Source organism: Phoca vitulina, unplaced genomic scaffold, assembly GCF_004348235.1.
Source record: "Phoca vitulina isolate PV1807 unplaced genomic scaffold, GSC_HSeal_1.0 scaffold4, whole genome shotgun sequence".
NCBI classification, from domain to species: Eukaryota; Metazoa; Chordata; class Mammalia; order Carnivora; family Phocidae; genus Phoca; species Phoca vitulina.
Genome location: NW_022589707.1, coordinates 37,545,464 through 37,570,679, shown reverse-complemented (window position 1 = coordinate 37,570,679; position 25,216 = coordinate 37,545,464). Strand labels below are relative to the sequence as shown.

At 41.2% G+C, this 25,216-nt stretch overlaps 1 protein-coding gene across 4 annotated transcripts in view; it reads right to left on the bottom strand.

Moving 5' to 3' along the window:
• Window positions 1-3,998: 3,998 nt before the first annotated feature.
• The window catches only part of PDE1C (phosphodiesterase 1C), a 489,759-nt gene continuing 468,541 nt past the window's right edge, over window positions 3,999-25,216 (bottom strand). The window contains exons 18-20 of one of the 4 annotated variants that reach the window (XM_032401818.1): window positions 22,907-22,975; window positions 15,636-15,696; window positions 4,528-4,549 (exon numbers count right to left, since the gene is read on the bottom strand). In XM_032401818.1, the coding sequence (XP_032257709.1) occupies window positions 15,683-15,696; window positions 22,907-22,975 (83 nt within the window). In that variant the 3' untranslated portion in view covers window positions 4,528-4,549; window positions 15,636-15,682. The other 3 variants (XM_032401816.1, XM_032401817.1, XM_032401820.1) reach the window with 3 other exon arrangements.

Below are 25,216 nucleotides of genomic sequence, written 5' to 3'. Positions count from 1 at the left end.
CAGCTGAATTCCTGAGAGGAGACGAAATCCAGGTCTCCTACTCCTCCCCCAAGAACATGGATCTTTATGGAAATCCTATACTTCCAAAATAGTGGTTATCAACCATCTCCACTTTTCCCCTCTACTTCACGGGGATTAGAAATCATAACAGTGAGAGTGCTGGAGTGCCTTCCCTATTTCAAAAGCTCAGTGGATGAGCTCATGGTAAGGCTTAACTGGCTTGTGGTAGAAAGAGGTAGGAAGAGTAAGAAATTAGCATTCTCCAAGCACCTATTAGTGACAGTCACTGCCCTACCCATGTGAGGTTAGTATTACTACTAGATGGAAAAACAAAAACAAACAAACAAACAAAAACAAAACCCCCAGAACACCTGCAGACTTATTCTGGGCAGAGGTGTGGTGGGAAGAGGGAGAGAACAATTTATACTGCTCTTTTCTTACAAGGACTGGTCCTGCCTAAGAATTGGATTCTATTACAAGGTGGCTGTGCTTGGATTATATTACAAAGAAAAAAATACCATTTTGAAGCTTCTGTCAGTTCTTTGTGCTTCTAGGAGCAGGACCCAGAGTAAATGCCCTTTCTGTGGCAGAGTGAGTTCATCAGCTTTAAAAATGCCTTGAGCTTGTGTGGTGTAGGGAGTACGAGATGGATTGCTCCGTACATTCACAGGAATTTAAAGTTCAAGAGGGGAGAAAGGTCTTGGTAGAAGGAGAGATCCAAGAAGATACAGGGAAATCTGTGCCTAAGGAAGACACTGCCATGAGAAATCCTCACAAAGGGAGACTAGCTGATATTGTTGTTGGATTTTTAATTTATGTAGTTGTTCTGCGGTGCCATCATTCAGGCAAAGTCCATCCTAGGCCATAGGCTGGTGTTGGTGGAACTTTGGAAAAATAAAGGGATTCGGTGTGGGAAACGAGATGGGATGAATGGGAAGAGATGAAGGACAGAACTGTAGGAGTAAGACGCCAGGGGTGGTCAAGGGTTGAGAGACGTGGAACATGAGAGCAAGAATGAGCCGTAACAGATAAAAGATGGAAGCCCATGATCTCCAAGGGTGCAGGGAAACGCAGGTGAAGGGAGAGCTGAGGGCGGGGATGTCAGGTTTCCAACTGAATGCTGAAATACACATTAAAGATTGAAGTGCAGCGTGAGGCAGAAATTGGTACCTGGGAGAACAGCCAGGTAGGTAAATATTATTAATGAAATTATTAGTTAAATTATTAACTTCTCTTTACTAAAGTTAGAAAATGCGAACAACCTACCCGAGGTCATAGAACCAGTAAGGGACATTGCTCTCAACTCAAAAGCCTAACTTCTTTTTACTACACTCTACTCTTTCTCCAAGAAATAATAGCAACTATTTATTGATACACTTACCATATTCTCAACCCTGTGCTATGCTGAGCCAGGAAGTATTATTACTCTCATTTTATGGCTAAGGAAACTAAAGTTCAGAGGGATTCCAAAACTTGCTAGAGCTCACAGAGCTAACAAAAGGGAGCCAAGATTTAATGATAGGTTTTTCTAGCCCCAAAGTGTCAGTTCTGAACCAACTATATAGCTTAGCCTGGAATGATATAAACAGAGTTGATAACATAGGTGTTTACCTACAGACTAGCTGGTATTATGGGTTACTCATACTAACAAATTAATTGATTGGGTTTGTGCTATAGGGACAAGGTGGTTTTAAAAACACCTACCACCTATACAATCAGGAAGCCAATTGAGAAGTTTGTTATGCTATTCATCCTGATGAGATATTCAGGACTGAATCGGGCCAAGCATAGGGAAAATCTAACTCTTTTCAAATGAATCCCAGAATTCTGGAGAAGAGAAAGGTGACTCATACAAGAAAGTCCTTTAAAAGCATCTTTTTATTTGCTATAAGAATATAATCTGGCATTTCTATACAATCCATCATGCAAAAAACATGGTAGGCATTTTACAAGCAAAGCAGAATCTCAATATCTGTACATTTGTTCAATCAACGTATTAGCCAAAGCTGAAAAATAGCATCCTGGGATTAAAGAATGCAGAAAGAGCCAACTTTCTTCCCTAGAGTCATGGCTTCTAACGTCAAGAAGCACAGTGGCAGAGTGGCAGAGTGAGTTCATCAGCTTTAAAAATGCCTTGAGCTTGTGTGGTGTAGGGAGTACGAGATGGATTGCTCCGTACATTCACAGGAATTTAAAGTTCAAGAGGGGAGAAAGGTCTGGGTAGAAGGAGAGATCCAAGAAGATACAGGGAAATCTGTGTCTAAGGAAGACATTGCCATGAGAAATCCTCACAAAGGGAGACTAGCTGATATTGTTGTTGGATTTTTAATTTATGTAGTTGTTCTGCTGTGCCATCATTCAGGCAACGTCCATTCTAGGCCATAGGCGGGACTAGCACAGCCACCTTAATGCCTCAATGCCTAAGACTGAAAGTACTGGGGGAGATTTGAGGAACATCACCGAAGATCCACTGGGCCACCAGGAGGCCCCACTACCCATGGGCAGTTTCACTCCTAAATGGTTCTGTGAAGCAAGCATTGAGGCATCTATGCAAACAGGGAGGAATTACGTGCGGAGTTAACCTACTTCAGGTGGAACAGACACTGTGAGCCCGCAGAAGGATCCTTTTGCTCCGGCACTGAGCAGGGAGTTAAGAATTACAATTGCTTTCCTAACAAAAAGTCACAGTGATTTTCCTTTTTGTATAGTAATTAAATTTCCCTGAAATACCATCATCAAGCACGTTATAAGTAAATTGCTCAATAGCATGGTGGACTAAACTCTGGAGCTGGCTCAACTTGCATAACTGTGGTTTACTGGAAGTGAGCTGGGGCGAAAGAGGGAAGGAGAGCACACCAAACCCTTTACAATCAGACCCCAAACGCTGTGACCATCAGCCCAGGGGTTGCAGGGGTTCCTGAGAGTTCTTTCTGGATGTGGAAGGTTCCTAGTTACATCGGTCGTGCTCCCTATTACTCACCGAGTTCAGCAATAACAATCCAAACCTATGTTACCCTCAGTCTTCACCACAAAAGGCCGTGGGTATTATGAATCCAACTTTCTAATTAAGCAAACTGAGGATTTTAACGGTTATGCCATTAGACTGAGAACGTGCAACTAGTTATAGACGGGACAGAATTGGTGATCAGGACTGCCGGACAACAAACCTGAAGTTTTCCACTGCACCAGAGCATTTCTGAAGGGATCAAAAGCTATTTATGGCCTTGGACATTTCCTTACCATTTTATGTGATTTTAGTCCCAAAGTAAAAAGTCCAGGAGAGATTCAGAAGAGCTAAAAATGCTGCAGTGAAGAGAGGTGAGTTATCAACTTCCATTCCAGCAAGAGCTGTGAGAGCAACTGAGATTCCAAAGGGCCTCAGCTATAGGGTCTGCTAGAAAATTGATCTGAAATTTAACTTAGAGGTATCTCCAGCTTAATGGAGAAAAATCCGCAAGTAAGGGATTCAAATTAGGTTCAGGAATTTACACCCTCCCACCCCAGGACCACAAGACCAAAGGGACATTTCCTCGGGTAGATCTCAAACCTGGAGTCTCTGAGGCATGGGCATCCCATTGATTTCTAGCATTGTCAAATGTAAGTGAAAGTAACAAATTAGAAGAAGTAGAGCCAAAATGTATCTCCTACAAACTCTCACATCTCTAAAGGTACAAAATGGGCCACTGGGCATGAAGCATGCAATGAAAACCAAAGCAAGTGTCTTTATTTTTGACTTGTATCTGCTTTGTGAAGCCTCAGTTCAGAATTCTCCATGAACTCAACTGCTCATCAGTCTTCTTTTCCCTCTGCAATTGTTACATTCAGAAACACAACTTTTAACTTTAATGGGTTTACTTTGAAAGTTACATATTTACCTGTATTTTAAATATTGTAATAATCACCGTATTTAAGGAATGCACTCCTAAAAACATCTTTTCCTATTGTAGTTAAAATTGGAAAAGATGTTTTAAGAGGTGCATTTCTTAAATACGATGATTATTAAACCAATATTCTTACTAGGGCAAGTCAGCTTCTAGGGATAAAAGAAGTGTCAGTGGGAGGAATTTTCTAAAGAGGGTGCATCATTTTAATTCGGGTCTGATTTAGACTTTGAAAGATCTATACAAATAAAAGCCACATGAGACTACCCTCTTACTACCGGAGTCTGCATTGACTCCCAGATCCAGTGACGGATGGGTCCATAACAGAACAACAGAGGGGAAAATCACATACGGCCTTCACTTTGCCTCGGTGGAGTCGACCAAAAAGCACCAGCCCCCAAAGCCTCCAAAGGTCTTGGAAGTGTATTCCACTGTGGCTGGTGAGTGCTGACAGGCAGAGGAGTGGGCCTCTCCTTCACTCCCTCTCTTCCCCTTGACCTATTTTCTGTTCCAGTTATGTGAGATAGTCTGAATTTTTTTCATTTTGATCCTCTGATCCAGCATCTTGTACCTCGCAGGATGCTCATCAGTTTTCTTTGGGACCGAAGGTGCGTAGGAGCTAGATGCATAAGCAGGGCGTTTAAAATGACGCAGAGGAGCCTTGATGACTGGTGGCCATGCAAAGGAAGACAGACAACCATTAGCCTCCCCATTGACATGGCACAACCTAACGACTGTGGACAATTTGCTCTCCCCTAGACCTGTCTGTTTCCTTTCAAACCAGGAAACAGACAAGTTGGACCCTCACTGGGAATCTTACTGCAGATATATGAATAAACACATTCTCACCTTGGTCATTAACTTAAAATAAAGAACGACAAATTACTAGAGATAGACAACGAGGACCCCAGAATGCAAATGTTTTTTGACAATGAGTGGATGGGGTTAAGGAAGTGAGAGGGGGCGACAGGATCACTTTTGGGAATAGCAAAGCAAATGCGGGCGAGCAGAGCCGGACGACAGATCAGCATTTAGCATCGGATGTAAGCTTTTAGGGCTGCAAAGTGGCGCACGATCCTGAAGTGATTAAAAAAAAAAAAAGGGACATCACTGGGAAAATATTTGCCAAACACATATATAAAGGCCTTGTGTCCAAAATAGTTTTTGTAAAACTCTTAAAATTCAGTAAAGGGAAATCAACAACCCAATTTACAAAGGAGCAAAAGATCTGAACTGACTCCTCACTGAAGAAGGGATGCATATGGCAAGAAAGCCACAGTTGCAAATTAAAACACCAATGATATACACCACACACCTATCAGGGTGGATAAAATCCAAAACAGAGCAGATGACACCAGTTGCTGGGGACGATGCGGAGCAACAGGAACTCCCATTCTCGCTGGTGGGAATGTAAAGTATTACAGCCACTTTGGAAGACGGTTTGACAGTCTCTTAGGAAGCTGGTCATGGTTTTACCACACGATCCAGCAGTTGTGCTGCTAGGTATTTACCCAACTGATTTGAAAACTGACGTCCACATAAAAACCTGTACATGAAGTTTATAAAAGTTAATTCCTAATTGCCCCAAACCATAAGCCAGGAATTCCTTCAATAGTTAATTGCATGAACACGTTGTAGAACATCTATACAATGGGATATTATTCAGTGATAAAACAAAATGAGCAGTCAAGCCACATAAAGACATAAAGTACTAACTGATTCCTCCTCTCTCTGTCCCCCGCCGCCGGCCCCACCTCTTCCCCTTCTTGGTCCCACTGGAGAGCGTTGTCAGTGAGACAGTGTAAGAGTGAGTAAAGGGAAAACCAGGTTAAATGGTCATTGCAAACCAATGAGATAGAATAATTAGGTAAAAGGTATGAAGGACAGAGCTGGTGCTGAGTCCTTTCCTCAAACACTTGCTCTCAGTGAGGCGATTCTAACAGCACTTACAGGGCCGGCAAAGAAAGGTAATACACAGGTGGGTAGGCTTGAAGGGCAGAGACTGGGGGACAGATCCATGAAACAAAAGGTTACCCTTGTGAAAACCAGTTTCACAGCTCTCTTCCAGTATGATCAAGCAAAAGATCAGAAACAACTTAAATATACAAGCATAGGGGTTGGTTAAGTTCTGGTACATTCTTAAAATATACTACTGTGATACTACGGAAAAGCGATATAGATGTCTATTAATAAAAATAAAGGTTCCTGTAATCCTGTTAAATAAAAAAAACCCAGTAACTGTAATCTAATCTCATTACAGTAAAAATGTATCCAAACGCGCATAGGAAAACCCAGAAGATCATACATTTAAATCATAGCAGTGATTATCTCTGAAGAGTACAAACATGGTTTTTTGGTTGTTTGTTTCCATTTTCTAATTTTTCTGTGTGGATCAGGTTTTGGTGATGTGACTTTTGAAAAAGAAACATACTGCTGAAAATTTCTTCCGTAGAGTCATACATCAGAGATATTCTGCAAAATCATACGTAACAAAAAGCCAGCAAAACTGAAGTCACTTTGGGCTTCGGTACAAGACGTCTCAGAGAGCTCAGAGCTCACTAGACTTTTCCCGTCTGTAGACTAATGTCATTCATTGACTTCTTAGAGCACTTAGGTGTTGCTGATAGAACAGTGAATAAAACAGACCGAAATCCCTGCCCTCGTGGGATTTCCACTCTAGTGACCCCCACTGAAACTTGTCACTTCGCTTACAGAAGAAAAAAGTGTTCAGGTCTAATAAGGGACGCTCGTACCACCGTAACACCCACACGAATTGTGCCTTCTGAGTTGGGCTAACACGTAGGAAAGACTTGGAGCAAATGGTTCTGTAGCGACATAATAATATACGGAAGAACAGAGAGGGTGTTTGTTTTTTTTTTTTAAGACCTCAGAGCACTTAATTCTGTGTTTTATGGTAAACAGCACAAAACACTCTAGGAACAAGTGTAAAAACAGCCCTGTTACCCTGGAGAATGGGGTAGAAACAAGAGAGGCTTCAGATTAAAAGCTGCTTGTTGCAAACGTCTGGGCTAGCTGATTTACTGCTCCAGTCACAATCCCTCTCCATATTCATTCTGTTTTCGCTACTCAGCATGAACGCAGCCAAAGTATTATTGAATTTCCCACTTCTCAGCATGAAGACACATTTACCGTTTGCCGGAATTCTGATTGTCTGAACAAAAACTCCCCTTGCCCCTGGAGTCGCTGCGAATAGAGTCGAACCTGCTGATAGAGACCGGCTCCCCACCGAGATTGTGGAAATACTTATATGCCTGCTGTCTCCCTTACTCAAAATGTTGGAAAAAAGAAAACTCCATACAGGGCTGTTTTGTATGCATTGACTGCCTTTCCAGTCTGCAGGGGAACGTGATGTGATGACAGAGCAAAACAGGAGAGCCAGGGATAAGGACACCATCTTGAATTCAGTGGAGACCTTTGTTCTGGGCCACTGGCGTGGCCTCCTGGGGCTCTTTCATTTGCCTACTGGCTATTCCAGAGATACTGGAAGAGGATCTGATCCTTCCCCTTTCAACGACTATGCGCGTCCCACATCTGAACCCAAGCAATCGTGTTAAAATCCACCTCTCCTTCTCCCGGGGTAGAGAAGAAGAACCAAACTGGGAACAGAATCCCCTCCCCTCCATATGCTTGATTATTAGCCAGTTGGACCTTTTTTCTCTTGAGGACATATTCACAAAGTCTGCTCTCATTTCTTAGAGCAATTTACTTCGTGGAAAGGGTCTAATTAGCTAATGAAGATTTGACGAAGGCACATACCGCTCGCTGCACAGAGCCTGAACCTGGGAGAGTCATTATCTATATTACTTTCAAATGTACTTAGGAAAAGAAAAGTGCAAGACAAAAATCGATACATCACCATCCTTTATTTCACAATTACACACAATATTTGTTTCTCATAAAAGCAATGCTCTCTGAGGGGTTTTAATCCCCGTTCGTTTAAATCTCATCTTTCTTGTAAACACCACAGTTCTCCCAAAAGTGTGTATGATCTTCTCCCTTTCCTCGGCCATGACCGACCTATCTGTTTTTCCCTCTCTGTTTCTGTCTGTGTCTCTGTCTTTGAGACCATTTTACTTGGTGGCTACTTTTCTTGTGGTGTGGGAGACGTGTGTATAGAATTATTCTTCAAAAATAGATTCAGACTTAGTCCTAAATCAAATCAATATAGTTGTTTGTTCAGGTATTGCAATGTAAAAGAGGGTTTTTAAAACACTTTAAGATTATATTAGTCTACTGTTTCTCAAAGTACCTTTCAATAAAGTTGTGAGTGTAATAGGTATTATTGGGAGACAGGGAGTTTCCTTAGTCAAATGTAACTGGGTTTAAACTACTATCTTCATGGCAGGACTTCTCAGACACCTAAATAATGGGGATGTGTATTAGGAATCCCGAAGAAGAGCCCACAGCATGTGGTTTTTCTCCATTTTATTAGGCTGGGGAACTCCCTTTACAGGGGCATCTCACAGAGTGTTCAGCAGAAAATACTTTCAGAAAAGACTGGCCTAATTCCTTATTCTTATCTTATGGTGTCATATCCTATACTATCATAAATCCCTACTTCAGGACACCTTGTTGTTTTGCACTAAGTGAGAGCAATCACTGATCCCCACCTACTGTGGGTCCTGCCTAATCTCCACGAGTTAGTAACTGTGTGAGAATCTCATGTGTGAGAATCTGTCTCTGTTCTTTTGATCCTCTCTGACTTCATGATGATCTTCTGTAACCACTCACACAGCAGCGGCAACTCTGTGTGGAGAATGTCTGAATCTCTGTTGCAGATCACCACTTCTGAGGGCAGGAACTTGGTCTGCTCTTAACTTCTGAATAAATTCGAATATTAGCACCTTCTTAAGAAGTATTGGACATATGTTTTCTGCCCTTTCAAAGATAATGTCATGATATGACCTTTGGGGGAAAAAAAATTTCCAGTATAGACCTTTTCTATCTGCATTCACACATACACACACAGACACACACGACTAACAAAATAAAAAATAGTCATTTGTTGCCTCTGAAATGTTGTTTTACGTGAAGAATAAAATCCCATTGCCATACATTTCATCTCTAAAATCAGTGTCTACTTGTGGTATCTGTCTGAAAGCTGATGGAAAACTCTTATAAAAAATGCACAAAAATCATTCACGAGTTTTGAATTGCGAGGGATTGGAAAGCTAACATCAGCTCCATCAAGGATGGAATGATGTAAGAACCGAGCTTGTGATTTTCATGTCAGGATTCGCCATGGTAAAATAGTTATGATTTCTGACAACACATTGTGTACTAGGCACAATGCTAAGAATTTAATGTGAACTAGCCTTTCATCTTCTCTACAATCCTATGAAGCAAGCACTGTTATCACCCCCTTTTGGGGTGAGGAAAACTGGGGCTTAGAGAGCTTAAGTAACTTGCCAAAGTCTACACAGCTGGTATGCAGGAAGTCTGGATTCTGGATTCACATCCAAGTGGCTCAACTTCGGAGTCTTCACCCGATATTTAAAGCAACCTTGGACCAAAGCTCAGAATAAGTTTTAATAACTACCATAATAAATTAAAAGAGTCAAAACAGTACTTCATATTTACTCTCAGTATTTGAGTATATAATCTGTGTAATATACAGGATTCTTGAACACGCTCGTTAGTAGCTATAGTCACACTTCCCCCAAAGCAAAAGCAAGTCATCCCCCCCAAGACACACACAATATAATTTGAGGTAATAGCTCAGGAAGGAATTATATAAAGGTCCTGGCTAACAGGTCTCTTAAATAACTGCTTTTATCTCTTCCTTCACTTATGCCATGTTGAAATGTTGACAGGAATTCCAAAAGTCACAGCCACTCTTGATTAGCAATCAAGCCAGGTAGAGCGCTAAGATCTTGGGTGAAATGTTTAATTCAGTGGTTCTCACCCTGGCTGCATATGAGAACCACCTGGGGAGCTTTTAAAAATCCCAATGCTCAGGGGTGCCTGGGTGGCTCAGTCGTTAAGCTGCCTTCAGCTCAGGTCATGATCCCGGGGTCCTGGGATCGAGTCCCTCATCGGGTTCCCTGCTCCGCGGGAAGCCTGCTTCTCCCTCTCCCACTCCCCCTGCTTGTGTTCCCTCTCTTGCTGTGTTTCTCTCTGTCAAATAAATAAATAAAATCTTAAAAAAAAAAAAAATCCCAATGCTCAGGTCGTACCCCAGATCAATTAAAGCAGAATCTATGGGGGTTAGTCTGAGACCTCAGGAGTTTTTAAAGCTCTTCAGATAATTCCACTGTGTGTGAGTTTCAGAACTACTGTTTTGGTCTCTCCAAACGTCTCCTTCCTTATCTTCACAAAGGAAACAATAGTGCTAATGTTTAGCACACACTGAACGTGTTGTGTAAACTGTAGAGAGCTAGCCAACGTTGCTGCTATAGTTTGATCACGACAAACTGCCTGGGGTGGGGAGGAGTCTTTGATGCATCTGTTAAGGTTACGTGTGGTCTTCAGAATTATGCTCTTTTTTTTTTTTTCCTCCTGTCCACCACATTTTGTTCTTGTTGGGTCTACCATTAACACAAAAGCTCTGAGAAATGAAAAGGCATTCTTTTGTTGGAGAAAGCAACTTCAGTGCTATCATTTGAGGATTGTAAGAAGACCCACACCAAGAAGAACCAACCCTGAGATTAGCCATTGTTTTCTAAATAAATCTCACATGTGGAAAAGGAAAAAATAAGACCCAAGAGCACGTTCCTGATGTCTGACTGAGGGGTAAGATAAGAGTGAGAGCCTTGCAGGCAGAGATCTAGGTTTAAAGCCTGCTTCACCACTCCTGTTCTTTCTTGGGCAAGTCACTTTGCCTGTAAGCTCCATGTTTCTCCTCTGCAGCCCAAGTGTAACAGTGCTGCCCATCTCGCAGGGCTGCTGGGAGGACTCAGCCAGACTGGGCATGTCAAGGATTTCTTACAGTGTCTGGCATAAAGAATGCCTTCGGTCCGTGATGACCTCTCTGAAGATCGCCGTAGTGATAGTGATCATGTCCAAGGGTAACTCCCGGTGCATAAAGTGGGACTAAAACCCTGAACAGACAGAATGCCAGAAGACTTCTAGGACAGGCGCTGACATTTCTTGCAGGACTGATTTTTGCGCTGCTAGTTAGGGTCTTGCTCAGTTTGAGATAATCTGCCCTTTTGAGACAATCTGCCTGTTCCTTTATGCCTCTGGGATTTTTCTCCCCTCTGGACTCTTTCTAGCTTCTTTCTGGGATATCTTTTCAGATTATCCGAAATTCCAAACCAGGCTTATGTCTGATTCTGATGACCATGTCAGCTGCATTAGCTAATTTGGCATGAATCAGTGGCATTTTGAAGGTGAGCTCATGAGAAAACACAAAATCAGCCAAAAGACTCCTCTCAATTAATGAATAACAATAAATCAGCTCCACAGAGGACTGAATCAAGAAGGGTCATCCCATTCCCAAGGCAGAAGCACACCCTTTAAACCTCCAGCAGTTTGGCTGAATTGGTTTTCCAAGCTGGTTTTTTCCTTAAGGGGCAAGTGGAAGAAATTAATTTGTTTCAACAGAAAAACAGACTTGGCTCTTGTTCATTATCTAGGCTTCCCATTAGACGCTTTAAAAAATGAAAGTGGAACATATCAACCTTTTAGAAACCCAAGGCTCTGCTGTTTAAGGAGACAAGTAGCTTGGTCTCTGTCCTCTATACTTTTCAGTGTTTTTACATCCCTTATTGCAGCCACCCCCATCCTTGGAAGGGGCCAGATTCAGTTCTGTCTCTAGCCCCCTATGATGTGGACACACGCTTTCAGTTTCCCACTTAGAAAACAGAGCTGAGAAGTCTCAGTGCAGAGAGCTGTGCTGAGAAGGAAAGGAATCACGCATCGGAGCAGTCAGCATGGTGCTGACACGCAGTAGGTGCTGCCTTATTCTCCATTTCCATCCCTTCCTCAGATGAAGATCCTACAACTCACGAATTAGCAGGAAGGTGTGCAACTGCCAGGAAAATTCAGTAGCAGCATACTTTCCCAGTTAGGAATTCATCTGTCTTCTCAAGACACAAACAGCATTATACTGAGGCCACATTGCTCGGTGTCTCTACCTTTTACAGAAATACAATCTAGCAACAATGACCCAGCTAGAAAATCATTCATAAACCATGCACATTAGATGTACTGTTGTCTAAGGTAATGATCTACTCTTAAACTCTTCAAGGTGTATTTTATATTAAAACTACAATAATGAGGGGCACCTGGGTGGCTCAGTCGGTTGAGCATCTGCCTTCAGATCAGGTCATGATCCTGGGGTCCTGGGATCTAGCCCTGCATTGCATCAGGCTCCCTGCTCAGTGGGGAGTCTGCTTCTCCCTCTCCCCCACCCCCCAACTAGGGTTCTCTCTCACTTGCTCTGCTCTCTCTCTCTCAAATAAATAAATAAATAAATAACCTTAAAAAAAACCCTACAATAATGAAACCCATCATCTACATTTTAAAAGACGCTGGCTCTCCAAGGACTTTACCTCAAGAAAATGAGGCTTAATAATCTACGGGTTCCATATTTTCACCTCACAGAGCAACAAGCAGCTACCTCGAAGGAGCTGAGATGACACTGCATGAGCCAAACCACTACCTGGCATAGAAAGGTGACCCCGTCAGCATTTCCAGGTCCCCAGAGGAACCTGTGTCTGTAGGGAAAAGATAAACCACATGGTTTTGTTGCCCTTCATCCAGCCCGAAGCTGTTTGCTTCCACCTGCAGTTCTCAACCCTGGCTGCACCTCAGATCACCTGGAGAGCTTTAAAGTTTACTGATGCCCGAGCCCTCCCCGCAAGAGTCTCTGAAGCAATCCATTATTTTAAGGTGGAGCCCAAGTTTCAATATGTTTATCATGTCCAGTGATTTTAATGTGTATTCAGGTTGAGAAACACTGGCTTAAGTGCCAAGTTTGTTTTGAGACTAAGTCAACTTATACTTCGGTATTAAGGGATGCCTGGGGCAGATGGCAAGGTCTTATCATTACATGCAGGGGCTTCCAACCCTTGACCACGTGCTAAGATCTGTGACAAGAATTGAGCCCATGAGGGATGCCTGGGTAGCTCAGTCGGTTAAGCGTGTGCCTTCAGCTCAGGTCATGATCCCAGGGTCCTGCGATCGAGTTCTGCATTGGGCTCCTTGCTCAGCGGGGAGCCTGCTTCTCTGTCTAATTGCCGCTCCCCCTGCTTGTGCTCTCTCTCTCTTTCTGACAAATAAATAAATAAAAATCTTAAAAAAAAAAAAAAGAATTGAACCCATGAAAATCTACTTTGACAATAGGTGGTGTGGTATTATTACAAGAGAAGCATGGGTTGGGACAGCACATCACTGGGTTAAGCTATTACTAGTTGTAAGATTCTAAGGAGATAAACTATTCTGGGACTCGGGTTTTTTGTTTTTGTTTTTCTCTGTAAAATGGGAGGAATAGTAACCACCTTGCATGGTGCTGTGAGGATTTTCAAGGGGATATAAGTGAGATAACGTATATACAGTACCTTGTAAACTTGTGGGCTGCCAGTATGTCGTAGGTATGTGGTATGTGCCCACCATTATCACATAGCACAGGGGACGAACGGTCATCATTGAGGGCCTTTTAATGGTGTCCTCCTGATGGATTTCTTATTCTAGTGTAAAAAAGTCATATAATTCCCCACACAACTGGATATTACTGCATGAAAGTAGTTACCAAACAATGAAGAGATTAACTTAATAAATTTATTTGTGAACATGTGGCAGAGAACACGTCATTCTGATTCATGAAAAACTAATTCTCCAAAATGTGCATGTATATAAAGACATATATATCAGCTACCCGAGGGAACCACTTTGCTGAAACTAAGTGCCATTTGAAGCAAAGCAAAAACATCGAGCCCACATTCTAAACTATTTATACAATGTACAAATATGGATGTTCATGGATCACTCTGGGCAAAGCCTAACCATGAATGTGAATGAGTGCTGCAAATCCTGGCTGGATAGGAAGTGTGACTTAGACAACCAACCAGGATGAAAGAAGTTTCAGTCCCTGAATTCTAATCTTGATGCAATTAGGAAAATAACAAGGGCACTTTTGATTCTTAAGACTCTTTGCATTTATTATGCTTAGACATAATAATTCTTCAAGTCACCTTCATTGGAAGTTACTCTTAAATCACTGATGCCCCAGTTTTTTCAATGCTTCTTTATGCTTTACCCAATAGATAATTAATCCTGGCTACAAACCTCACGGGGATAGGGACAGGGTGTAATGCACACTTGCATCCCCAGAACCTAATCATGGAACTGGTAACAGTTGGTGCTAAGAAATATTTAATGAATGAGTAAACTACTCTGCATCACACTCAGTAACCTTCATAAATCTCCCACTTACTAAAGAATAAATGAACCCCTTAGAATACACACCAGCTGGCAAAGTTGACCGGCCTCTCCAGACCCTGATGGTTCCTCTTTGCCTCCACAATGTCTTGATACCCAGATTTGCTGCCCACGGTTGCTCCAAGAAGGGAGCCAGCAAGTTCCTTCCCTTTGAGGTCTCCAGCCTGAAGCCTGAACACTCTTGCTTTAGACAAATACTGTAACCTCGGCTCATTTCTACAGGTCTTCCTAGAGTATGGAGAGGCACTGAGGTATGGTGTTCGAACCCCTCTCCCTCTGACAAAGAGGTGAAAGAGGAGGAGCAATTAAGTAAGGCTGGAAAATAAGCTCTCTTTTTACACAAAGAATGGCTGGCTATTAAATGCCCTGCAACCTGATGATTTAATGATTAATGGTTTCATTTGATAAAATTACTATTTTAATTAATTAAAAAAAAAGAACAAGAAAGTCCTCCCTCAAGGAGGGATCATCTTCAATTTAGCTCTTTCATTTTGTTTGCCCCAGCAGGCCCAATGTATGTGAGGCATGCTGTTTCAAACGAGAAAAATATTTTGGAGAAAAGCTAAGTCTTTTTCTGGAGCTTTTTCCATCCCTGTGTGCAGTTTTCCACATGTGCATATGAAATGGGAAGTGTAAGGCTCAGTCAGTAATTCTGCCCTTTGTTCATACCAACAAGGACGTATCCCAGAAGAAGCCTGCAAAGCTAAATTTCACCAGGTTTCTAGAGCTCTGAAATGCTAAATCAATACATCACAAATGAGCTTTGATCCAGTCCATAGTAAGAATGACAACCGCCATCCCTCAAACTGAACTCAAGATAAAAGAATTACAAAGAGAGCACTCACTGGAAACGTCACTTACAAGAGAGTGCGGAATCCCTCCGCAACCCAGAGCTGCACCTGGAATTAGTGCAGGGGAACCTGGTTTAATCCCCAGGCAGAATAAGAAAGGTGGTTACAGTCTGGACTATTTGACATCGGTCTTTACCCATGAACAATGAAACTCAAGCAAAAAGCATAGGCTTGCCTTGTCTTGCTGCCTGCTGACTTCGGGCAAGCTACTTATCCGATTATGTTTCAGTTCCCTGATTTGTGAAATGGAGATAAATACCTTCCTTAGAGAGTTGTCATGAGGATTAAATGAGGTAATACATGTTAAGAATCTAGCATTATCCCTGATAGTTAATAGATGTGCAATACATATCAAAGTATTTATTGTTAAAAACCTGTATTAGGGAGATCAGAAGTTATTTTTTGAAGTTTACCACTCAATAACTTATAGTACACATAATACTTCATCTCGGTTAAAAAGAAAAAAAAAAAGCATAAGCTTCCTAAAATGTCTTCAGACCTCAGAGCTGGTCAGTTCTCTTCTGAGGAATCCTCTGGATGAACGTTTTATCCGTAGTCCCCTAGAATAGGACACATGACAATGTCATTTCAAGCCAGGTGGCATCTCAACACACAGACTTTTTCTACATCAGGCACGGAGATTAGAAGCAGAGCTACGTCTACTGCCAACACTAGGATGCACGCCGGCAGCCGCACACATGGAGGAGCGATCAGCCAAGTGCATCAGCGAATGGGGACGGTACTGTACCTTTCCGTCTAAGGATCACTTCCCAAAAGTGATGTGACTGAGGCGCCCTGGGGAATCTGCTCAGAAGTAAGTCACTGACTAGGCTCCTTCGTTAGCGGTCATGGCTGTGAGTGGTGCTGAAGCTCTGGGCCACTCCTCCAGTGAGAGCCAACATTTCCTCAGCTCTCCACCATTTACAGCCCACACATGGAGCGTGATTGGGTTCACAGACCTCATGGGGCATGGTGGAAGGTGGTTCTAGAAAAAATCAGCTGCAGGTGCTATTACTTTACTACATAAGAGTCACTTTGCTATAGATACACAAAGAATCAAGGAGATGGCCCCAGAAGAATTTCCCGGTTGCTGGAGCTTTTAGGAGGACTCCTTTGATAATTTCGGAAACCACACAAGCTGTTCCTTAATGAAGTGGTCTCTGGTGGCTTCTGGATTGAAGCATGTTACCAGCAGGACTTACTTCATATCCCAACACCCATCTCTCCCAGTATGTTAGAAAGGGAAAACATTAAATTTCTCCGAAATATATGTAAAATCACGTTTACGTGGATGAAACCAAACAAAGCTGTCTTGGAGGACAGCCATGGGTTTTTCACTTAAAATTCTTAATATATAATATTTTGAGCATACAGAAAAGTATAGATAATAATAATGTCAAATTCCCATGTCCTTTCAATACAATTTAATCAAATCTTAACATTTTGCATATTAGCTCATAAATTTATTTAAAGAGATTAAATGTCACAAATAGAGTTGAAGTACCAGTATACTCTTCCAGGATACTTCTCTCCCTCCATCACACAAAAAAAACATCATCTAGAATTTGATGCTTATTATCCCTGTGCATAGAAACACTCAGTTATTGTATTTGTATGCATCCATTAAATATCTAATATTTTTGCTTGTTTTAAAAAGTAATATAAATTGTGTTAGGTGGTATATATCTTGTTGCAACTTGCTTTTCTTGTTGGACATTACATTAAGCATTGTTAGTAATAGCAAAAAATGGAAAGCATCAATGGGAGAATGATTAAACATCCTGTGGCTCATTTATATAATAGACTGCTATATAGATGTTAAAATGGCCAATGTTTTTCAAAGAACTAGGTTTAATTTTGCATAGAATTTCTTTTGTCATATGTTAGCAAACTTTCTGTAGATTTTTTTTAAAGGTGTGCACTTAAAAGCAGGATAGGTCTGGGTTTTGTTTTCCTTATCTAATCAGATAATCTCTCCTATTTTAATACCAGAGTTTAAGCCATTTGCAATTATTATTATTACTGATATTTTTGTATTTGATTCTATTATCTAATTTTGGTTTTGTTTTGTATTTGATTCTACTATCTAATTTTGTAATCATTCTTTATTCCTTTTCTTCCTTTCTGCCTTCTATTAAATTGATACATTTTTATATTCCCCTTTGTTGTTGTTCAGTTCCCAATTTAAATGTTATAGGCTATATATCAATTATTTTACTGATGATCCTTTGTGTTAAAAAGTTACAAAATTACAAAGTTGTGTCCAAACAGAAAATAGATTTTAGCAGTCCTTAACTTTCTACTGAATAAACCTCCTTCCATCTATAGCTTCCGTTTCCTATTTTAACACAAAAATTGGACATTATTTTTTTATAATTACTCGCTCAAATTTACCAACATGTTCTGTTTACTTGTGTGTATACCATTTATTTTTTTTTATTATTTTTTAAAAGATTTTACTTACTTATTTGACAGAGAGAGACACAGCAAGAGAGGGAACACAAGCAGGGAGAGTGGGAGAGGGAGAAGCAGGCTTCCTGCGGAGCAGGGAGCCCGATGCGGGGCTCCATCCCAGGACCCCAGGATCATGACCTGAGCCAAAGGCAGACACTTAACAACTGAGCCACCTAGGCACCCCAAAGTGTGTATACCATTTGCTCTTGTATCTCAAGATACAAGAAGATACACCTTGGTTTGGGGTTCATTTTTCTTTCTTTCTTTTTTTTTTTTTTTTGAAGTATATCCCTTAATCTTTCTTTTAATGAAGTCTGCAACTGGTAAACCATGTCATTGTATATCTGAAAATGTTTTTACTTTGCCTTCACTCATAACTAATAATTGAGCTATTTTAGCTATTATATATTGACTTACTTTCCCTCAACACATGGTAGATGCATTCTCATTGTCTTCTGGCATCTACTATTACCAATGCAAATTTTGCCATTAGTTGGTTGTCATTTTATTATAAGCAACCTGCTTGAATACAGCCAGCTTCCCATGGCATTTAAGAATTTCTCATTTTGAGGTAATTTTAGGCAATCTCACACAATATCATTAGATATGCATTTGGTTTTATTTAAGTATGTATGACAATTGAGCTGCATTTTCCACCTAAGGTGAGTCTTTAGAGCCATTTATCTATCTTCCATGCTCTCTCATTTTTTATTGAGATATAATTCACATACCACAAACTTCATTATTTGAAGTGTACAGTTCAGTTACCGTACTCACAGGGTTGTGCAGCCATCACCAATATCTAATTCCAAAACATTTCCATCACTATGAAAAGAAATCCCATACCCGTAGGAAATCACTCCTCATTCTTCTCTCTCCTCAAGCTTCTAGAAACCCCTAATCTATTCTCTCTTTCTATGGATAAGCCTATTCTGGTTATTTCACATAAATGGCATCATAAAATGTGTAGCCTTTTGTGCCTGGCTTCTTTCACTTAGCAAAATGTTTTCAAGATTCATCCATGTTGTAGAATGTATCAATACTTCAGTCCTTTAGACAGATAATAGATAATAATCTATTGTGTAGAGGCGCCTGGATGGCCCAGTCAGTTAAGCGTCTGCCTTCGGCTCAGGTCATGGTCTCAGGGTCCTGGGATCAAGCCCCGCATCGGGCTCCCTGCTCAGCGGGGAGTCTGCCTCTCCCTCTGCCTGCCGCTCCCCCTGCTTGTGTGCTCTCTCTTGCTCTCAAATAAATAAATAAAATCTTTTTAAAAAAATCTATTGTATGGATATAGCACATTTGGTTTATATATTCATCACTTGGTGGACATTTAGTTTCTCTCCACTTTTTAGCTATTATGAGTAATACTGCTTTGAATATTTGTGGACAAGTTTCTGTGTAAACATATCTTTTCAGTTCTCTCGGGAATACACCTACGAGTGGAATTGCTGTGTCATTTGGTCACTGTATGTTTACCTTCTTGAGAAACTACCAAACTCTTTTCCAAAGTGGCTGCACCATTTTACATTCCCACCAGCAATGTACAAGGCTAGTAATTTCTCCACATCATCATCACACTTGCTATTATTGTCACAATTCTAGTGAATGTAGAGTAGTATGTCATTGTAGTTTTGATTTGCATTTCCCTAACGACTAACGATGTTGAACATCTTTCCATGTTCCATTTGTATATCTTTTTTGGAAAAATGTTTATTTAAATCCTCTGCCCTCTTTTTAATTGGGTTATTTATCTTTTTATTGTTGAGTTGTGAACATTATTTACATATTCTGGATACTAGACCCTTATCAGATATATGATTTTCAAATATTTTCTTCCATTCTGTGGATTTTCTTTCCACTTTTTTTTTTTTAAGATTTTATTTATTTATTTGACAGAGCGAGACACAGCAAGAGAGGGAACACAAGCAGGGGGAGTGGGAGAGGGAGAAGTAGGCTTCCTGCTGAGCAGGGAGCCCATGCGGGGCTCGATCCCAGGACCCTGGGATCATGACCTGAGCCGAAGGCAGACGCTTAACAACTGAGCCACCCAGGTGCCCCTCCACTTTCTTAATAGTGTCCCTTGAAACACAAAAGTTTTTATCTTTAACAAAGTTGTGTTATCGGGGCGCCTGGGTGGCTCAGTCGTTGAGCCTCTGCCTTCGGCTAGGGTCGTGGTCCCAGGGTCCTGGGATCGAGCCCTGCATCGGGCTCCCTGCTCCACGGGAAGCCTGCTTCTCCCACTCCCCCTGCTCGTGTTCCCTCTCTCAGTGTGTCTCTCTTTGTCAAATAAATAAATAAAATCTTTAAAATAAAAAAAAAAGTTGTGTTATCTATTTTTTCTTTGGGTATTAGGTGTCATATCTAAGAAACCACTGCCTAATCCAAGGTCATAAAGATTTATCTCTGTATCATCTTCTAAAAGTCTTATGGTTCATGCTCTTTCATTTTTGATACGGTTCCCTCTCTATACTGTGTTTGCTATCAAGTCCTAAGGACTAACTTCCAACACTAATTCTCTTTTCAGCTGTGTTCCACATTGTTTTTCTTTCTTTTTTTAAGTTCCAATGACTATATGTTTGTTTGCTTTTTAAAATTTCAGATTTTGAATTGCTTCTTTTGCATATCTCTGTTCTTGGGGTTTTTTTTTCTGCACGATTTTGTTGTATTGTTTTTCAAGGGTTATTATCCCACTGTTTGGCTCTTTGAGTATCCTTAAACATGATATTCTAAATTGTTTGACAGCCTACACCAAGAGTTTATGGTAGAGGCGTTTGAGTCAAGGGAAGCAACATGTGGTATTCCTGAGGTAGGAAGAAGTAGCGAGCTGGCCATTGTAATGAGCGATGTGAAGGGTGTCTGCTAGACAATGCACAGTTTAGTATGTCAAGTGTTTTGAGAACTACCCACTCCACTTCTACAGGGTTTGGAATGGTCAGAACTCAGTGCCTAAGACACCCAATTTAGGACCAGTTTAAAGTGTCACATGAAGGCCAAAGACAAGATGGTGGCAACTCTGACTCATAAGCCTTGGAAACCTGGCAGGCCAGCAACAGGCCCCCAGCACAGCAGGTGGGAACCAGGTCAGCTCTGCATATTATTGTGGATGTCCAGAATGATGTCAGAGGTGCCACATGACCCAGGAATGTTATAACCTTACAGAGAAAAACAAACCCCATCACAGCACACTGGAGTTGATTTGGAGCTGTGTTCCTCCTAATGTCTCTAGTCCTAAAAACACCAAAACCACAAGCAGGAACAAGATGAAAGAGGCTTCCAGAGACTACAGAGCAGAGTCTGATCAATACTAAAAAGCAAGTTAGTATAATTAGTACAAATCCAAATTTGAAAATGAGTCTTTTCTGAAGGTGGTTGCCTTCCATATAGTCATAAATGAAATTAGAGATTTCTCACTCACACATCTACATACCCAGTCTTATAGACATGAATGAGCACCCAACGTATGCTTGTCACCTTGACGGGCACAGGGGCAAAAAAAAAAAAAAAAAGACAGTCCCCACCCTTGGAAAAGCCCCCTATCAATGAGTAAAGGGGTTTACAAGCAAATCATTATACGTCACTATTAATTCTACCTAGATGATTTGGAAGGACCACAAAGAGAAATTATCCAGAAGAAGAAAAGGGTAAGGAGGAGTCCAGGCAGAGTGACAGTGGCCAGAAAGCTCAAGGGCTACTCAGTGGACAGTGAGTCCAGTTTTTAGACTGCAGTAGGGAAGATACAGAAGTTGAGGTTGGAAAAGCAAATAGATATAGATTATATTTCATCTAATCTAAGATGCCACTGATTATAAAGTGAACTATTATTTCATGTAGAACCAAGAAAAAAATGCTGCTCATTAAATTGTAACACGACATTGCTTGCAAAACATTCCTACTGCAGAGGGACTAAAATGCAAGGCACTGTCCCTCTCAGAATGAAGTTCGGCAATTCCCAAAAGAAGAAATGTGAAAGACAAATTAACATTAGAAAACAGATTCTTTTAAAAAATGATCAAATAAATGCAAACTGAATATGAATATAATTTTTTTCTTATCAAATTGGTAAAGTATTAATGTTAGCATTAGCAAGAGCATAGTAAAAGGCAAACTCACCACTAAAAGTATAAAATAATACTACCTTTCTGGAAATCACTTTGACAATAATGTACCAAGAACCTAAATACGTACAAATTCTTTGAGCTAGTAATCCTCCCTAGAGGAATCTATCCCAAATCCGTGCATACAGACTCAGAAGAAGATTTATGTACAGGAATATAAGGTTATCTATAATAACAAAAATGCAAGCTACATAAAAGCCAAATTTATCAATGAATATATAAATAAATTGTGGTATAATATGAAATGTTAGTCTCTGAAATATTTTTTAATATTTAATAACATGGGGGAAATATAATATAAAGGTAAATTTTAAAGGGGAAGAAACAAAATTCTATGTAGAATATAAATGCAATCTAGGAAAAATAAGTATTTAATAAAGACTGGAAGGAGGGGCAATCTTGGTTAGCCCCGAGTGCTAACATTATTAACATTTTTCTTTCTTATAATTTTTGTTATTTTTCAAATTTGCAAATGTCCCTATTTATGGCCTCTCTTTCCTCCTAAACAAATGTGTTCTTCCCAATTTTACTCATAAAAATTAAATTATGGTAGAGAATGGAAGCCTATGCATGGAGACGAAATGACCAATAGGTGCCCCTCATATTAAATAGTAATTACACAGGATCATCATGAACGCTTAAAAATTTCTGGTAAATGTTAGATGGTACCCAGTACAGATCATACATGACTTCCATATTTCTCAGTAGCAGAGATTAGCTATGAGTCAGTACTATGCTAAATTTATAAGCATTATTTCTAATCCTTATCATCATGCAGACAGATGAGAAACAGAGGTCCAAGAAGCTGAGTAAGTGTAGAGAGCTTGCACAATGTGAACAAGGCAAAGCTGGGATTTGAACTCAAGTCTCTCACAAAGGTTCACACACCCTCCCCTGTACCATCTGTCTCTCAAAGAAGTTCTTCCATAGCACGTCCAGATGAACATCCAGGAAGAACAAGAATCTACTCTTTCCATCAATGAGCAGGAAAGATTATGAAACACAGGTAAGTACATTATGTCCATTCCTGAAGGAAAACTACAAATCTTGATGACAGAGGCAGAGCTCTCTGATAATGTGGGGTGGACTAGATGGATAAGGGGCCAGATTCCCAGTTTATCAGCTGTCAAAATCAACTGAGAAACAGGTCCTTTCTGTTACCTGTGATTGCTAAGATTATGCTGCAGTGCCATTTACCCACCTGGCAAGGCAAGGCGACTTGCGGAGCTAGTGCTTGGAGCTGGTGAGCCATGAGAGTGCTTCTTCGTGCCTGGAAAGAGGAAAAGAGGGGTAAGGAAAGGTAGGATCGTGGACAGACTTGTTGGACAGGTGAATACTGATCTGAAACATTATCAAATGATCCAAGTGATTGGGTCTGAAAACAACATTTGGGAGAAGGCTGGGTGAGTTCGTGGGAGCAGCACATATCCCATTGGTCCAGAAGAGCCAGGAGCTCAGCCTTTACTTCTGTGTGTGTGATGGCTCTCGGTCTCCTGGTTGGCAGGTTGGTATGCTGGGGACCAACACACCACAGAGCAGGGCTACACTTTAGATCCACCAGGCAAGTTTTCTAAATATAGAGTTGCCTGAGCGCCACCCCCAGATCAGTATTTTTATGCATCAGTATTTTTAAAGTCGCCCAGATGATTTTTATGTGCATCCACGGTAGAAAACTCCTGCTGTGGATGGAAAAGTTCTCGATTTAGAATTGAGGAATAGCGGGGGCGCAGGGGGGCGGATGTCCCTATAGCCTTTACATGCTATTGGACCTCAAACAATTAACATGAGTTTTCTAAAGCTCAGGTCTTCATCTGCAAAAGGAGGGAAATGACAATGACCTTAACATGTTCTGGTGAGGATGAAAGGGACCACTGTACATGAGAGTGTGCAGGAGGTCACACAAATGCTGGGTTAGCGGGGTCTGTGAGCTCCTGCAGTTGGCATCATAACTCCCACTGGGAAAGGGATTATCTATCTCTGTTCATATGAACGACTTCGTGGGCCATGAGGGAGTGACAAGACAGACCCCAGAGTGAGGATCAGGAAGGAGAGCAAAAGGAAGGAAGGGCTGAGTTGTGCATAAATATAGAAGTATGTGTGTGTGTGTGTGTGTGTGTGTGTGTATAAGTGTGTACACACATACATACATATATGTTATATAGACACAGACATGCACATATATATACACATTCACAGATACATATATATATCTTATATATATGTATACAAATAGTTTTCGTTCATTCATTCATTTCTTTACTTTGCCGTCCAGAGCAGGGCAAAAGCAGCCTAGACGTCGGAAGCCAGCAACATGGCAGACGCCTGGAGTCTGAGCCCGCAGAAGGGCTGAGAACATTTTTAAACAGAAGATACACATGATTTATGGCTCTCTGTGTTACAAGTCCCCTGACCCTATGCAAACTTTTTGTAAAGGCTACTTTGCACACACAGGCCTGGTGTCTGTGGAGGTTGTGTTCACTGAGAAACTGTCTGAGTCACCACAGTCATGCGAAAAGATAACAAGATGACCCGTCGACTGACCCACATCAGAGGAAGCAGGAACTTGGGGCTGGAAGTGAACCCCAGAGTCGCTGGTGAGATGTGGAGAAATACACCCAGGATGGTGCTTGAGACAGTTTCATTTTAGTCCTAAAGAACAGGGTACTACCCTTGACATTCTGTGTTGTTGTTAATTATTATTATTATTGGCCCTATAGGGGTAGTGGTGTTAATAGTGGGAGCAGGACTAACAGTAAAAACGGAAAACACAAAATTAATCCAAATACCTCAGAGCCACAAAAATGGTTAATTTGCATGAGGTGAGAGAAGCTATTATCTGGCAAAACTTTGTGTCTCCATTGTCCAGGGCTTGTATATGCCCTGAATATCGGAGTTGGCAGGGAAATCAGAGGGCCCAAACCTGGCTATGACTGTGATTCTGAAGTCCCTGAGGTGATTTTTATAAATATGGCTCCCAGGGCCCTTTCCTGAGCCTACTAAAGTGAAATATCCAGGGAATGGAGCTAGAAGTTTGCATGTCAATAAGTTCCCCAGATGGGTCTAATGACCATTGGTAGAACGAGGTGTCTCAGACACCCCGAGGTGAAAATATTTGCCCAAGGTGATACTCTGGGTCAGGGCCGGGCTGTAACCTACACAAAAAATGGTGGGCTTGGGTATAACAAGTCAGCCCTGATCAGGGGTACTACCAGGATGCAGATCCATGCCTCTGACCTTGTCCAGAGCCCCTCTGATCCACCAGAAATGCCTCTGGGTCCCACTGAATCTGCATTTACACAGGGACACCAATGACTCAAAGCATTTATCCCTCTGCTCACAAAACATTTTACTTGTCTCACTGTCCCTTTAGGATAGGGTTTCTCAACAGCAGCATACCTGGGCCGTAGGAGCAGGCTGTCCTGCACATAGTAGGATAATTAGCTATTTAGCTGCATTCCTGGCCTCGACCACTAGGTGTCAGTAGCACCCCCTCGTCGTGATCATCAAAAAT